The sequence below is a fragment of the Juglans microcarpa x Juglans regia genome, chromosome 4D (genome assembly GCF_004785595.1).
Source record: "Juglans microcarpa x Juglans regia isolate MS1-56 chromosome 4D, Jm3101_v1.0, whole genome shotgun sequence".
NCBI classification, from domain to species: domain Eukaryota; kingdom Viridiplantae; phylum Streptophyta; class Magnoliopsida; order Fagales; family Juglandaceae; genus Juglans; species Juglans microcarpa x Juglans regia.
Window position 1 is genome coordinate 5,094,563 of NC_054600.1, and position 18,093 is coordinate 5,112,655.

At 35.9% G+C, this 18,093-nt stretch overlaps 2 protein-coding genes across 2 annotated transcripts; both read right to left on the minus strand.

Moving 5' to 3' along the window:
• Nucleotides 1-1,326: 1,326 nt before the first annotated feature.
• LOC121259241 (probable cytosolic oligopeptidase A) lies at nucleotides 1,327-14,676 on the minus strand. The gene is made up of 17 exons (XM_041160748.1): nucleotides 14,192-14,676; nucleotides 13,697-13,864; nucleotides 12,897-13,020; nucleotides 11,973-12,049; nucleotides 11,237-11,380; nucleotides 8,553-8,783; nucleotides 8,399-8,489; nucleotides 7,543-7,664; nucleotides 5,863-5,970; nucleotides 5,496-5,741; nucleotides 4,568-4,713; nucleotides 4,108-4,225; nucleotides 3,041-3,200; nucleotides 2,911-2,942; nucleotides 2,696-2,761; nucleotides 1,844-1,915; nucleotides 1,327-1,685 (listed from the first exon to the last, which is right to left on the minus strand). The coding sequence occupies exons 1-17, from the start codon at nucleotides 14,603-14,605 to the stop codon at nucleotides 1,605-1,607; spliced, it is 2,400 nt and encodes a 799-aa protein (XP_041016682.1). The 5' UTR covers nucleotides 14,606-14,676; the 3' UTR covers nucleotides 1,327-1,604.
• Nucleotides 14,677-15,718: 1,042 nt separating this feature from the next.
• Nucleotides 15,719-16,514, minus strand: LOC121260065 (protein ALP1-like). The gene is made up of 2 exons (XM_041161922.1): nucleotides 16,298-16,514; nucleotides 15,719-16,188 (listed from the first exon to the last, which is right to left on the minus strand). Exons 1-2 carry the CDS (start codon nucleotides 16,512-16,514, stop codon nucleotides 15,719-15,721), a joined length of 687 nt encoding a protein of 228 aa, XP_041017856.1.
• Nucleotides 16,515-18,093: the final 1,579 nt, after the last annotated feature.

The window sequence follows — 18,093 nt, forward strand, 5'->3', positions numbered from 1 at the left end:
TATATATGAATCAGTTCGATCCGGTGTTAGAAAAAGAAAAATTAGAACCAGACCGATTTCAACCGGTTTTGAGAAAAATAGAACCGGTACCGAACTGGACCGAACCACCAATCCAGTTTACCTTTTTCCCACCCATAGCAAGCACCGGGTACTATTTTTTAAAAAAATGAATAAATATGAAATTTAAAAAATTAATTTTTTAATAGTAGATCCACTCTTTTTCAAAAAGAATGCGCGGCGCTTACACAACTTTGACTGTATCATTACTCATTTCATGTAGATCTCAAAGTTATCTATTTTTTTAAAAGAAAAATATACTAAATTTATACATTCTAAAATTGTAAATATAATTTCTCATATAAAAATCCCATTTACCGAATCTTTTATTTTTTTGACCTTGTATAAACTAACGTAACTAATAAGATTTTCTAGAATTCTTTTTGGATCATGAACGCTACAATGACATTTGGAAACGTATAATAGCCTCTTTTAAAATTCAGAAATAATCGAAAAAGTCAAGACTCAACGTAATATCTCATGGAAATCCTGAATATGAGTATATCCGTAATCGTCTCTCTTATCAATTTGGACTAATTGAATGAAATTAAAATTTCCGTTTCATTGACGAAAAATAAAAACTTGAAAGGTAAATAAATTAAGAGAAGAAGGCATTCACTTCGCCTCGTTTGTTTTCACAGTTCATTTCAACTCATCTCATCTAATCATTACAATTTTATCAAATTTTTACATAAAATAAAATAAATAATTCAAAATTTTTAAATTTCAAAATAAAAATAATATTAAAAAAATATATTCTAACAATATTATATTTAACTTTTTAAATTTAATCTCAATTCAAGTCATCTAAAACAAAGGAGACGTAAATAATTGCAAGGTTTTTGGACAAAAGTCCGGCTTTATCCAATTCCAAGTTCTTTGGACAATGTCCTGGATTAATCCGATTTGTGGTTAAGAAAAATGAGGTGGAAGAATGGTTTTGGGCGGTGGTAAAATGACTTCTAAGGTCTAGAAACTTCAACATTTATTTATGAAAAATTATTTATTAAGTACGAGTATGCAAATCCCTACATTCCCTTTGAAAAAAGTAGACAAATCTAGAACACGTGAAAAAATCAACTCTTTCACGATAAACCCAACTTTTTTCAAAAGGAATCCGTAAAACTTACAATCTCTAATACCATATCTGACATTCCTCTTAATTCATATGATGGGATTTTGCAAATCTTGGATTTGGTTTTTGGAGGAAATTATATTTTATAATGAATGAAGATGAAGGGTTGACAAATAGTCGGGTAGCACAAGGGATGAACATAAGAACACGTTTCTGCGGTTATTACTTTGTTCCTTCCATTTCTTTCTTCAATTGAGACAAAGATCTGATCCTCTCCATTCGGGATTTTTAACAAAGAGACATGAATTGGCAATTCATTTTAACAAATACTGAAAAAATCACCTAGAATGCTTATACAATCAAGACCACCACGAGTAGAGATGATGGCTTGAAATTTATTCTGGGGTCTTTTCATTTGGGGGTGGAAATGAAAGATCCAACAAAGAAGCCTGCATCTGCTACACAATGAATATTATGCAGAGGCTGACAATAGTCCATTGTGCCGGAGCAGTGCCTCCGGTGAAGGTTCACGCCCACGGAATTCCACAAATACCTGGATGCAACAACGTTATATTGTTATGGATATCAGATAAGAGTCTAACAATGTAAATTTTACTAGAAGGGTATCATTATGATGCAGCAAGTAATTGAGATCAAGCCATCCAATGCGTCTTTCATCGGGAGAGCAAAACAGAGAAGCTATTTTCTAACCTCTAGGGGCGCTTTGCCACCTCCAAGTGCAAGGATAGTCTCTCGGAACTTGTGCCCTGTTTCTTTCACAGCCTGTTGCAAGACATAATCACGCAATTCGTAAAGCATGGTAAAATAAGCACATCTTCACAATGTTAGGGAGCTCTGACTGCTATGATTTCTGCCCAAACATATCTTCAGAAAGCCTTTATGGCAGTATTTAGTCTACAGAACTATAATACATTGCTCATATGTCATACCAAGGATAATACAGTGCGAATACTGAATACGAACTTAATGTTAATGACCACAACAACACGTTTAGTTTGGGCACGTTTATCCTGAAGTACTACCAGGATTCTCCAACATGCCATGACCATGCTATCACCTAATATTCAATCCACAAATCATAGGTAGACATTCATTTTCTGTTATAAATAACTTCCATTAAATTTGAAGATAAACCCTTGATCCACATTAGGCGACATATTTGCGCATTCAGAAATACAATAGGCAATGTAACCACATTGTCAATGAGGTCAAACCAAAAACAGAGATCAATCAAGTGCAATGTGGTCCAGCTCGGACTTGATGTATTTTGGGTAGTTTTTCATGGGCTTTTTGGGTCATTAGGAGCTCTCTAGTATGAGCTAGGTGTTTTCTAGCATACATCCAGTGTACTTGGCTACTTCTATTGATATATATAATATTTTTAATTATAAAAAAAAAAAAAAAAATCAAGTGCAATGTGGAGAGAACTCTAGTTTAGAAACTATGTTCAATATGCAAAAGTGGAACTATAGTACATGATAAATTACATTAAGTTGCAAAACATTGAAGGCCAATCCCTCCAAACAGATCTTCCCAACATACCTTGCTGTCATCCAGTCCAGCATCCTCGAATGCAGAGAAGGCATCTGCTGACAACACCTCAGCCCACTGCCAAACGCAGAGATAATGCTTTCAATATAATTCAAAAGAAGCAAGAATCGTAACGGGAGCAACCAGTAAAAAGCATGCCCACAGTTCAAAGAGGGTTCACACAGTATGAGAAAGAGAATTCTGAATATCACAGGAATAGATAATACCTTGTAACTGTAGTATCCAGCTGCATATCCACCTAATATTCGCAAAAAGTTGAACAAAGAAAAATATATAGGGTTAAGGTTGTAGCTAAGTGAAAATGAAGCCTAAGTCAATGCAGATCCGACGGAGAACCTGCAAATATATGGCTGAAACCACAAAGGAACTTGTCTTCTGGTAGAGGAGGGATCACTTGTGTTCGTTCAGAAACCCTCCTATCAATATCATAGATGGATTCCGACCCACCAGGAACATACTTCGTATGCAGCTCCAAATCTAGATTTGCAAATCTTAACTGCAAAAATTACAATAAAATTTTGAAGATATCTTATCAGTAATCTAAGAATTACTTGCTATATTAATTGTCTCATCACTCTTCCGATGCCAAACACTTGTTTGGAGTTTTGTCTTAGATTACAAGACCAATCGTAAATAGCAATCAACAATGTTAAACTCCCTGCTACTTAATGCAACAGCTTAGAGACAAAATTCCTTGATTACATGAGATCAAACCTTTCTAGTGCCCACTCAAGCCCCAGCCCTCATCCTATATCCTTCTTTTGACATTGCAGGTGAATTTAACAATTTTTAGGGAACGGAACAAATTGACCAGGACAGGGGGAAGGTGACCAAGGCTCTGGAAACACCACCAAGCCCACCAAAATATATAACCATTTGGCTTCCCTTATCATTCATCATGTATACTAAAGCATGGAAAAGGTTAATGCCACCCTGTGGAATTGAGGTGTTCGAAACTTTTAATTTAGCAATTCACCAGTATAAAGTTGGATCATTAATTGGAATGATGAGGGGATAATATCTTTGCTCAATGGTCAAGCTAATGGATTTTGCAATTCCATACAGGTTGCTCATCATGCAGCATCACTCTCAAACTCCATGTAAAAGCATTCTAAAGAATTATAATGGTTTTAACCATCCTCTTTCCCTATGGGTCTTATTCCAAAAATAACCACAGCTCACCCTCCTATACTTGCACGCAAAATCACACTTAGTTAAGTTACATGGTCTTCACTAAGTTACTTGAAGCTCACAGATCGTTTAGTACTAGCACAGGCATGTGAACTGAAATGGAAACCCAGTATTTAATCCAATTCACATCAGTAATACAAAATGATATAACACAAATAAAGGGAAAATACATGGAAGGAAAAAAATAAATAACACCAACCAAGCACACCGACCTGACGAAGACTTAGTGAGCCGGCACGAAAAGTCCTAGCTGCAACAAGCTTCAAATATACTTCTTCAGGGAGACTCTCCCCAGTTTCGTAATGCTTTGCAATGGCCATCAAAGTATCCCTAAAGACATCAACAGAAAATATGAAATATAAAAGAAGATATGCATTCAAATTCAAATAACCTGCATATGGTTGCATGATACCACTACAACAGAGGAAAAAGAAGTGTGTACATTTGGCTCCTTAAACCCCGAGTAAGATCTAACAGAGGAAAAAATACACATTAGGGGTAAGAACCAAGCACCTGTATCATGCATGTCATGTACCCCTAACAGCTAACACCATGCAACATGGTAGTTTGAAGTACAATATGAAACACTTTCGTTGAAGTACAATATGGAGGTGTTCACAGGTTATGAAAATCTAACACACCAAAGCTAAGGATCTATGTCAACATAATTACCTGTGATAACACCAGTTTTCCATGAACTGAGAAGGTAATTCAACGGCATCCCACTCTATCCCCCGAATACCAGCAACTAGACCCTCATCCTCCTTGGTCAGCATATGCTGAAGAGCATGACCAAATTCATGGAAGACAGTCTCAACCTGCATAATAGCCATTATCGAATCTGACAACAAATTAAAAAAAAAAAAAAAAATAAAACTGCAGAACCAAGAATAATCATCCGTAATTTTCCAATTTTCCAGCAAATAACACACGGAACTGACAAAAAAATATATTTCAACTCAACCATCTAGTTAAGAATAAGAGCAGTTCATCCTTCCGGTAGACTGCTTGTGGGGAAACTGTGTAGCTCAAAACTAATATGGTGGGTTTCAATAATGCACTCGTACTAATTATTAAGAACCTGAAGCGGTAATTGGTTCTAAAATATTTGTAGTTCTGTTATTAGTAATGTGCTTAATCTATTTAAAGTTTAATAAGATGATGTGAGGTGAGGGTTGAATTATAAGATCATTTAGGTATGTATTAAATGAAATCATAAAACTTGTAACTGGTATAGGCCCACAGATCAATGCTATGAGCTGTTCTGGTCTTGCAGCTAGTACCATTCTCTTGTGGAATCCACTGAGAAAACACATGTTTCTCTCATTTTCCTTATTTCCATGCTTTGGCTTTGTTCACAAGGATTCCCTTTTAAATTATTACATACTTTAGCCAGCATACACACAAACTTGTAGGTAATAGCATTAAACAGCATATCACAGTGACAGTTCCTAACACCTACATTGAGATAGGCAAGAATTAACTCAGCAGCCTGGTACGCATGTGCCAAGCAAAAGCCAAGGGCAGGCCTAGACAGTCTGTTTGTCAGAATTTTACAAATTACAGATAATATTCTAGAAATCGATGCAACTGAGATTACCTCACGGAATGTCATTAGGCTTGGTTTGTTCCCCACTGGAGGCGATTGATTGCACACCATATGGGCAACAGGCAACCTTACAGAGGAACCATCACGTGACAGCACGCGACTTCGACCAACAACCTCATCCATCCATGCACCTCCCCTTTTCTCAGATGGTCGGGTATATGGATCAAAATAGAAGTATGCAATGGGACTACCTGAAGAATCTTTGACATGATAGAATCTAACATCATTGTTCCAAACCTGAAATAACAGTCATTTTAATGGGATGTGAAATTAGGATCTAAATTACAGAAACCAAAAGAAAAACATGATGAAGCAACCTTTTCTTTTGGAAAAGTATGGAGGAACTAGAATATACTACCGGAGCTAAACCATCAGCTTTCTCAACCTCAATTCCAAAGAGTGTATTTGCAAGGTTAAACAGGCCATCCATAATCTTTGGCAAGGAGAAGAATGGGCGCAGTTCTTCCTGTAGAATAGCAGGGAAAATTTAGTTTCTCCACAAGAAGATTAATACTCATTCAACTATACCCAGGGAACTATATGTATGTGTGTGTGAACAAACACATTAATGCATGTGTATAGGGATCCATACACATACAAAATACCCCTACAAATTTTCAACTATAGAAAAAACAGTCCGAGTTTTGTATTATTATCTCTTTGCTCCTTGGGTTTTTCAATTTTATCATTTTACTCCTGTGTTCTAACAATTTTATCAATTAGGAACCTTCATCAGATTTCCCTTAACTAATCTAATAAATGCTGATGTGGCATGCCGCATGACTGAAAAAATAATAAAAGTTAAAATTAAAATTCATTTAAGAAAAGAAAAGAAATCACTAAAAAAATACTTCAGAAAAATTACAAATAAAAAACAAATGAACACCCACAGAAATAAAAGTCCAAGATATTTTTAGAAAAATAAAAATTTAAAAATAGGACACAAAAGCTCAAGAATAAAAAAATTAAAAAAAAAACTGAAAGAATTAAAAACACATATATACATAAAATTCTAAAAACTCCAAAACCTAAAAATTAAAATATAAAAAAGAATATGGGAGTGTGGGGGATGGGAGAGCCTCCCCACCCTCCGCAACTACGGCCCCCTCCATTGGCTAACCCAAAATGAACCTTGGCAGAATACCTAAGCCACACCTGGGCTGGCTTGGGGGGTAGGCCTCGGTGGCCCACCCAAGGCAACCTAGGCCAAGCCTAGTTGGCCAAACCAAGTATTGAGGGAGAGAGGCCGTTCTGTTCCTCACAATCCAGGCAATGGATGAGTGGGGGGGCACTCCCCTTCTCCAGCAACCACTGTTCATTTTATTTTATTTATTTTTTTAAATTTAGGGTTTTTTAGATATATTTTATTCTTTGATTTCTAAGTTATTAGATTTTTCAATTTTTTACTTAAAAACATTTATACTCGGGAAAAAAACAATATTTACATTTCTATTCTATTTTATGTTACATGTGGCGTCAACATTTTTGTTTGTTTAGTCAACATAAATCTGACAGAAAAATCTATTTTAAAAATTTACAAACCAAAGGAGTGAAATGGCAAACGTATAAAACTCGGAGAGACCTTTCTAATAATTAACTCATTTTTCAACCATAGAGAGAACTTCCCAGAATGGCAAGCGTCTGTGCGTTTGCATGCATAACAGACAAATACATGTAGAATATACCCTCCAATTTTTCAACTATAGAGAGAGAGAGAGAGAGAGAGAGAGAGAGAGAGAGAGAGAGAGAGAGAGAGAGAGAATGTCTAAGAATTGGTTGACTAGACAGATATCCTTATCTCCATTTAACCTGAAACAGTTGTAAAATTGAAATATCCAGGAGACAGGAGAATTATTTACTTTCAGACAGTTAAGGGAGTAGATCTGAATCTTCCAATAATTTTTTTTGATAATTAATAAGAGTTGTATTACCATAAATAGGCATAGCCCAAGTACACAGAAAGTATACAAGAGGATTAGAAATATAATTTCAAATATAAATTGGATTAGAAATGAATACACATAAACGTAGATCCAACCTCATTGATGTCAAATTTTGATTCACGAAGCCTCTCACTCCAAAAGTTGACGTCCCAATGGCTCAAATCATCAGCTTCTACTGCACCTTGATTCTTGGCAAAACTTCTAATGTCATTCATATCTACAAGGATCAAGCAAAAGGTCAAGTCCTTGGATACATCCAACATAAAAGATGTGTTGTGAAAGACTCACATTAAGAATGAAATCTTGTGTTGACCAAAGAGATCACAGGCATAAAACATTACAAAACTTAAGCTAAGAAAAGCAGCTTTTTTTTTATAAGTGAAAAGCAACTTTTTTTAAAGTCTAGAAGACTAGTTTTCTAAAGAAGTCTAGAAAGCTAGAGAAATGGGAGAAATGTTCGCTCATTTTCTTCTTCTTGCTAGTTGGGGTTTTCTTTTCATATATTTTTTGTTACTTGGGTCACAATGCCCTGTGCTTCTAATAAAATTACGTTACTTATCAAGAAAAGAAAAGCAACTTCTTTTGAGAATAAGAGAACATTATAACCGAAATTCTAACTTTGCAATAAGTGGAACAGACAAAAATGTTATGCTTAATTTATGTGCGTACAGAAACATGCACACATTCCAGTTTCATACTGAGCAAAGTTTCAGTTCACAACATGGCATCTGATGATCTGAAGTACATATTTAAATTAAATTAAATAAATAAATACCCAGATCATGTTTCCAAGACAACAGAAGAATTTAACAAAACAATGGCATAGCCCAACTGGTTTATATACTTCCATGCAGTAAAGCATATTGGGAATTAAGTTTCACTAATGCTTCATAAGATCATTCAAATAGTAATCTATTTACAACCATGAGTAAACTATGTACAGTGCACTACCTTGAACTGAAGCATTCCATGAAGCACTGCGAAGTTTTTCTAGAAGCTCTTCTGCTTTTTCAACAGTAGCCATTTTGGTTGCCATGCTTACCTGATGAAATTATTTCAGAAAGTCGATCATAAAAAAGTGATGTTAAAAGATAGTAGAACATACCTCAGCATAATTGTTATAATTGAGAAGCTTAGCCTTCTCCAACCTAAGTTTCAAAATCTGGTCAATTATTGCCGTATTATCCAAATCTCCATTTGAGGCACGCGTTACATAAGCACGGTAGACTTCTTCACGCAAAGATCGATTTCGAGCATGTTGCATAATAGACATAAAACTTGGACCATCCAGCGTTATTATCCAAGGCCCATTCTCAGCATTAGCATTTTCATAACCCTATGAAATAAATAGAGATGCATTGGCAATGATAGATAAGATAAAAACCAATCCAGTAGAATTGAGAAATGAAACAGGCATTTGTAACATCCTGAACTTTTGAGGTTTCTTTCTTTCCTTTTTTTTCTTTTTTTTGATAAGTAGGTTTCTTTCTTTCTTAAGTCATTGTTTTTATGGGAAAAAAAAAGGAAGGAACTAGCATGGGTTATGCCGGAATCCGTGGTGGATATATTGGAGTGTTGGACCTCTATCCGAGGTGTGCGTCAGATCAAAGCGATTTGGAAGATGATCCCTATTTGTATTATGTGGTGCTTGTGGCAGGAGCGCAATGAGAGGACGTTTGAAGACAAAGAGAGATCTATGGTGGAGCTAAAAGTTTTCTTTTTAGGACTCTTTGTACGTGGGCCATTGCTGTGGACTTTAATGGCATAGACCTTCATGATTTCTTAGTTTCTAATGCTCCTACGTAGATAGGGCATATTGACTTTGTACTTGGCAGTTGTCGCCCATTCTTGGATTAATAATACTTGTTTTACTTATCAAAAAAAAAAAAAAAGTCATTGTTTTTATGGGCGGGGGCCATAGTTTGTAACGGGCTAAGGGTCCATGACCTTCTACTTTCTATTGTAACCTCTAGCTAGGTGTTCCTCATGTATACTTCCTGTGTACCTGGGCTTTGCCTATTTCTATGAATATAACTTCTTGATTACCTATAAAAAAAGACTTTTGAGGTTTCTAATATCAGAAAGTTAGGGTTCACAAATAAATAGGGTTTCTATTTTTAGAGAGTGAATTAGGGTTAGATCTAAAATTAGGCCCAAACCCACTAGACACCATGTAAGGATGAGCAAGCCCAGCATCATCCTTGCCAAACCCATATAGCCCATGAAAGTGAGCCCGCATATGTTATACTCAAAACCTACTTGCACCACACTTCTCGTTGCAAGCACAAGTCTAGTTCTACTCCAACTACAAGTCACCTATTTCTACTCCAACCACAACTCCCAAGACAAACAAAACTCCCCACGCAACCACAACTCCTAGGGCAACTATGACTCCAAATGGCATTCAAACACTCCACTAAACCGATAACACTAGGATTACCACACCCCTTGGACTCTACACCCTCCAAATTCTATTTATAGATCCCATAGGACAGCCCACCTACCACTACATAAGCCCCAAGCCCGGCCCCATCCAAGGCCACGAAATTCTCTTATATTTTGTGCTAAAACCAAAAACCCAAAGCCCCATAGCCCCCCTTACTACAATACTCACACCACACCCCAAGCAAGAAGATCAAGATCCAAACCACTTAGCCAAGCTGTGTACTCCAACCCAACCTTTGGATCAACCTCTTCCTTTAGGTAACTCTCTCTCTCTCTCTCTCTCTCTCCTTTTCTCTTTTAATGATAGGCATGTTAGACAAATTCCATGAGATCATGTGAAATTAGTGAAACTTGGATTTCATAAAGGGCGAGGAAATAGTAAATACACATGCTATAATTAGGCTTTATGGCATTAGAATGCATCTTTATACATGGGATTAGACAAGCATACATATTTTGATAACCGTGGGTGTCCGGGCCAGCTTGCCGCCACCTAGACTAATCCCAAGGGGCCCTGAAGTTAACGACCAGGTAAACCTCCAGTGGCCCCAAGGGGACTCGAACTGGTGACAATTGGGGACCTAGACCATATAGGATGATTATTTGAATAAAATCATGCATATTTGAGGACCTAGACCCACGCTTTTGATGGTTTAAACATGAGACAGATTTTACAAAGAAGATCATGAGCAATTTGGGTGACATGTAGTATAGGTTTGACCATGGATGGATGCATTAAGGTTCAGATTATATGAACTCAAATTACTAAGTGTTAATAGCATCAATAGTCATAGATTTGCTAGACAAGATTAGGTTTGAAGATCTTAAGAGTACATAGGTATTTTTTTTTTTTATAAGTACATAGGCATGAATTATGATGAAGGATGATGGACTAAGAGATTAAGTGATTAAATATGTAGTCATGTATTGCTTATTGTTATAAAAAAAAAAAAAAAACTCATTTTTTTGTATATTTTAAATGTTTTAACCACCCCAGGTTACAGGTTACGGTCATTGTGAGAAAGCAGCTGTAGGAAGGGGCTTGACTTAGTGGGACGAAACAGAGGCCTAGGAAGTTTTTGAGACATTTAGTTTTCTATTTTCAGTCATCAAATTTATTTTGTTAAGCACATGAAAGTTGAATGATTTTCAATAAGTGTTTCTGCAGACTCTGAAATTTCAGTGAAGTATGTTTTATTATGGAATCTTTTATACCGGGCTTCTACGTAAATGGTTTTAGTGGTTAGTACTATTCGACGTGCCCTAGATTTCAAAAAATGATGTTATTCTTAAACCTAGGGGAACAGGGTGTTACAAGATAAGCACAATAAAAACAAGGACTACCTTAGACACTGCTGTCTGTGCAGCCAATCCAAGAGCAGTAGCAGGCAATCCTTCAATTTCTTTCTTATCCATAATTAGTTTTTCAAACTTCTTTGTAGCATCTAAAACATTCTCGTCAAATTTTTGAGATAATCTTTCCAATTCCTGAAATGAAATCATGGTGAAAAGCAAGTAATGGCAAAGCCAAGTAGCAAAATAAAATAAAATGACAAAAACCATAATTATTAATCCTATTTGGTACAAGTCCAAGTCAATAGTTCGACACTGGCGGTTTCCACTTATTTTTATAATTAAAAGATTTTATTCATTGAAATAGGCATAGCCCAAGTGCACACATCCACTGTTTCCATATTAAAGGAGGAGGAAGAATTACAGTATTCTAATATAATATCAGTTAGTTACAACCTCTACCCTCCTCACACTTCTTCCCAAAAAAAAAGGAAGAAGAAGAAGAAGAAGAATAAGAAGTGAAGAAGAAATAGGAGATGCTGTTTTATGAGCTTATAAAGAAGATTCTCCTACAGACCCAACAAAGGCCATGGCACATATTAGCATATAATTGTAGCTAAAGGCCTATCCTATTAGCATGATTAGATACAAACCACTTCCATGTGCAATTGTGTTATGTAGATTCTAGTCAGAAAGAGAGAGAGAGAGAGAGAGAGAGAGAGAGAACAAGAGCTGACGACTTGATGCAAAAATTTACTTAAAAATGGAAAAGTAGCTTAAAGAACACCTGCTCAATTTTGTTAAATTGGTCTCTTTTATCATCTTCAAGAGAAACACCATTAAGAATCGCTTCCCTTAACTGTACTGCATGGGAATAAGATCATTTGAAGTATCAGACAATGCAAGTTGAACCCAAAACACACAGAAACATTTAATTAATGATAGAAATTACAGTGTAGATGATATAGTTTCAACACAGAACTAGGTTGCAAAATAACAGTGTCTTGTTAAAAAAAAAATCATAAAGCAAATCAAGATTAGACTGACAAAGCTAGGTGGTGCAGGCATAAAAAATGGAATCGAGTAACAAAGATAGAATATGCACTTCAGTCAAGATTCAAGATACAGTTAAGAAACCATGTCAAGTTGCTTTTTTTCCAATCATTTCTTTGACTCCTCTCCTTCCATAGCCAACAACCTAATCAGCAGCCCATCATTCTTTTTATTCCCGCTGGGTGTCCGGGACAAAGTCTCAACTAAGCAGCAGCCCAGCATTTGATGTAAGGATGTAAGTATTTAAACAAACTGAGTCACGAAGCCTAACATAGTCAACAAAAAAGAAAAATATTTTTTTCGAAAGTAGAAAAACAGAACAATATTAATAATGAAGGTATGGATGCTATTTCACCCACCCTTGACAGAAAAAAAACCTGCCAGTGGTACCTTTTTTCCGTCAACTTGTGAACAGGTAAAAGTGTCTACCCAAAAAAAAAAAAAAGACAAGAACCAAAAAGGAGAAAAAGAACAGATAGCAAGGTTGAGCACACATATACAACAAAAGAAGAGGGAAGAAAACAGGTGCAGATTCCTTCCCCACTAAACATAATATAGAAGATTGTTATGATCCTGAGGGTTAAAGGTTTAACCCTCAGAATCATAACCATTAACACTCAAGAGTTAGGATCATAACAAAGATGTTGGAGATGCTCACATTCCACGATACGTTTACAAGCATCACTCAGTGACTGCCAACCAGGAGATTCTTGAATAGCTTTAAACGCATTGTAAATTGCTTTACTTTGTCCCAACCTCAGCTGAAACTTAACCTTCTCTGGCTGCGAACGACAAGTAAACAATGTTATCACTCAACTAAAGAGTTCCATAACATTGAAAATGAAGGCAGAAATTCATGGGCCTGAAACAGATCAGATTAAGTTCAAATAACAGTTTATCTGAGAGTCGCTACAAGGGAAGCCTAGAGTGAAGACTAATTGTAACATTTTCTGGCACAGCCACCCGCGAACTAAAGAAGAAACTGAACCCTAAAGCATTGACCTCTGCATTTTGATTCTAGATTTTGGGTTTTCCTTTAGGCTTGGTCTGGTTACACAAACCAAACCATCTCATCTCATATCATATAATTATTACAACTTTTTTAAACTCCCACATAAAATATAATAAACAATTCAACTTTTTTAAATCCCAAAATAAAAAATATATTAAAAATTATATTTTAACAATATTTTATTCAATTTGCAACTTTTATCCCATCTCATCTCATCTGTATAACCAAATGAGGCCTTAATGACAGAATAAAAAAAATATCCAAGTATTCACGGCTCAAAGATCCAGTCACCCACGAACTAAAGAAGAAATCGAACCCTAAAACATTGACCTCTGCATTTTAATTCTAGTTTTGTGGTTTTTCTTTAAAGTCGGAATAAAAAAATACCCAAGTGTTCATGGCTCAAACGACACAACAAGCATATTCGTAAAAGATCAAATAGTTACCTGAACTTCTTCAATGGCAGAACGGAGCTCGGGAGAATCCTTGACAGCTTTCAGATGATTGACAATCCCCCAGACCACAGTCAAACGGTCTACAATCTTCTCCAATGGCTCAACCAACTTCGGCCATGAAGGCTCCACTTTGCGCTCCAATTCTACCAAATCATCCTCCTGCAGAACCCATTATCGAAAACAAACAAAAATCAAAGCCCAGTAAACAAAACATTATTAAGTTAAAAAAATAAAAAAACAAACAAACAACAGACAAAAAGGGAAAAAAAACGACCAGCAAACAAAGGTCCAAAACATTAAAAAAAAAAAAATCAAAACCCTAAACAAACAAAGATAACACTAGAAATCCAGAAACCAAACAGAACACAGAGAACCCAAAGTCCAGAAACATGACAAAACGATCGGAACACGAACCAAACACACAAAAATAGAACAAACCCAGAAACCAAAACTCAATAAAAGAATCAACTACAAAACAAAACATACAAGCTTCTTCAAGAGGGCACGGATCCCGGGGGAGACGTGTTTGGCTTCAACGACATCGAACGGTGGGAATTCAAAATCTAGAAGAAGGGGGTTGGCTTCGATGGGTGGTTCCACAGGCGAAGTGGCGGCCATTGGTAGAGAAGAAAGCGAAGAGCAAGAGTGAGAAAGCCAAGGAGCTGTACAAGTGGACCTGTGGAGTGCGGGGAGGCAGAAGGAGGAGAAGGAAGAAGAACAGAGGTGGCAGGGACTGGATTTGGGGAATTGTTTGGGAGATAAAAGGGGAGGTGGAGTGCGCTTTAGTAGCGGGTTAACTGACTGGGTGACAGAGATGCGTGATACCAACAACGTGTTAACTATTATTGGAAGAAGGGCTCCTAGTATTCGTCTCTTTGGTATCGCAGATGCAGCCTTCATTTCCCTTTGTTTCCTATGACCTTGTCTACTCTGTTTTGTTCTTTGTTTACTTGGAAACAAACTACAGGCTGCATCACGTGATTGGTGCTCAAGGGGGCACTTCTGTCACTTTTCCAGCTCAGATTTAGGTCCTGTTTGTTTTCAGAGATGAGATAAGATGAGATTTTTTGAGATATGTATAAATAGTATTGAGATATATTGAGTATAAATGAAATAAGATAAGATAAAATTGTGTTTGTTTATATAAATGAGATAAAGATTAGTTTGACTTTTTTTTTAAGTATTGATGGTGTGGGACCCACAGCTAATAATATTATTTTTAAAGCAGACAAGTTAGCTGCTGAATCAGATTTACCCGCGCATGAACAGTGAAAGCAACGGCCTCATGTGCTTGAACGGCGTTTTCCTCCTAGCCTATCTATAGTTTTCGAATAATATAATAAATTCCTGTTTTTATTTTCATGCTTCCTTTATGTTACATTGTATGTGTAATTAGACTTTTCTTTTTATTATATATTTCAGTGAGTCATTAGAAATTTTGATAAACTAAAAAAAAAAACCACAACCTCATTCACAATATATTATGCTAAAATCTTTTCTATCTCTTTTTATCAAATATTTGTTTGACATTCATAATATTTTGTAATAATTTTTGCTATTTATTATTACTAAAGCAGACACTCGTTAAAAAAAAGAGAAAAAAATATTAAAATAAATGTGATGCATGGATGAGGAATAATTTTTTTTTTTTATACTTAAAATTATTCGTGTCAGATTTGCTATACATAAATTCCATTGTGTTAATAAACCCATTATCGTCACACCTATAACAATTTGGAAAAAATTAAAAATACCAACCATTAAACCCAACAAGTAAAAATAAATAAATAAGTAAATAACCAAATCCAATAATGTAATTCATCTACCATTTGTCATTAAATAAATAATATGTCCAGCATGATGAAAGATTGAGCAATCTACATCAACAATCGTATTGCTTGCTTAAATTCATTGCTCGCATAAAATACATCAGTTGTCGAAAATTTTAGGTAATTTCAATGCCAACAATAAAATATCAGTATTAAATACACGCGTAATTTTTAAATAACACCATCAATGGCCACCCCTTGCTTCCCACATAGAAATAGCAATCTCATCTCTAATCGCAGTCATATTGTTTTGGGCTTCAATTGACAAGTCTACATGAGCAGATGACGATGCCCCGTCACCAACCGCAGGCTCAATTACTGGTAGATGCATCGTACTCCATGTCTGAAATATCCAGTCATCGGGGGTGACTGTTCTAATAAAGTTGTGCAGTGCACAACACGCTGTAATAATCAGTCCTTGCCGCCCAACCGAATATGGAGGCATGTTGGAGAGAATGGTGAATCGTTCTTTTATAACACCAAATGTTCGTTCTACAATATTGCGAACTGTTGAGTGACGATAATTAAAATAATCTTTATACTCATGAAAATCCCTCTGATTGTGACGATCACTCCGGTGATAACGTTCTCTTGGATATGGGGGCAGAAATCCCGTAGTGCATGGATAAGCTGAATCCACAAGATAATACTGACCTGAGAGTCCATTTATTTTCAAAACACAAACTTCAATTAATATAAAGGCAAAAACAAATCAAGTTACAAGTTATAAATATTTTACAAAGTTAATAAAAAAGAAAATTACCCTCTGGTGGCCATGGAAAACGGGCTTCTGGATCACTTGCAGCATGGTGGAACACACGTGCATCATGCGCGGATCCCTCCCATCCAGTGTAAACAAATATAAATTTCATATCGAAGTCAACTATTGCCAACACATTTTGGGCAACTCGGCCCAACCTATTTCGATATGCCTCGCGCAACTCAGTTGGGACGACAGCTGGTATCATTGTACCGTCCATCGCGCAAATTCATCCCTATCAACTCAATAAATAAATCCTGGCTGGCGTACACAACCAACTAATGCATGATGTGATTGTTACATTGTATGTTGTACAAGAAAGTTTCAATTCGAATTGTTACCTGAAACCAATGATAATTACGATGGTTGCTTGAAATAAAAGGGTGCACGTTGTCCGTTGGAGTTGGCACAATCAAATGTCTCCCAACCTCATATAATGCATTAATCACTTTTCTAACATTTTTATTGATTGTTTGTGTCGAATGTTGAAACCTATCCCCAACAATTCGCTGGCCTTCTGCGTGGCCCACAAGAAGGCAAAACATACCCACAGCTTCCTCCACCGTCACTTCTCTTCTAGAATCACGTACCAAATGATTGTTACGTAACAATGTGCATAAACAGTGGAATGTACGTACCTCCATACGAAACATAATCTTGCAGTTATCTGGATGACCATTTAAAATTTCAAAAATATATTGATGCCCTCGGAGGCCTATATTATGTTGTGGCCTTGGGTGATTCCTTCTCTGTCCGTGGGACAGTATCCTAATAACGTTGATGATATCTATTGGCTCCACCGGATCATCACTATCACTCCCGTCAGTCCAAGAATTGTTATGCTCCATTCTCTACTATATCATGTGGAACTACGTTAAAAACTCAAGACAAGTTCGGGAATAGACCAACAGGACTGATCTATAGCATTGGGAAGTAGTTTACATGAGTGTACATTTCCATTCTAGACAAGAATAAGCAATCTCAATATATGCAAAGATTCATGGAAACTTTTGGGATTCTTGGCCATATCCCGTATCTTCCATTTCCAAGCAAATGGAAATGAAATAATTTCAACAAAAATTATTTCATATATCACTTAAAATATACTTATAAATTCTTATGAATATATATATTTTTATATATACATATATTATATATATATTTATCAGTGCAGCAAAACTTTTTGGAGCTTTGGAGCAGTGTTTCACACAAAATATGCAATCCTTTTTGAGAGATAACATTCGTTGGACCAAACTGCTACCCAAATCAAAATCAATATAGAAGGAATCATCTTGTGTGAAAAAAGAAAAAATGAAAAAAAAAATTATTATATGTGGGGGGTTGTTCCCAATATTCAGAAAGTCCCAAGTATTGGGAGGTCCTCTTCAGTCCAAATAGTAACTGCCATGACATAACTAGAATAGACGGCAGAGTTATAAACTATTTTAAATTGAAGGCCCAAGTAATTGGGAGGTCCGCTTCAGTCCAAATAATTATTTCAATAACTAATGGTTTTTCTTTTCACTCTTCTTGTTCATATGGTACTTTCTGTGGTCCTATGCATATGAAATAAACCAGATGTTACAACTGTTTTTTAGGAGAACTTTATCAATGTTTCATGTTTGTATCTTACTATATTCTATCCTGATGTTTAGAGTTGATTTATTCATAGCTTGACTCTGCCGAGTGTATGTAGGACTAGACATGGTACATGCTAATACCTTTACTTTTACTTTAAATATATATTTACATCTTCATTCTCTTCAATAAAGTCACTTTTGCTTATAAATAAAAAAAAT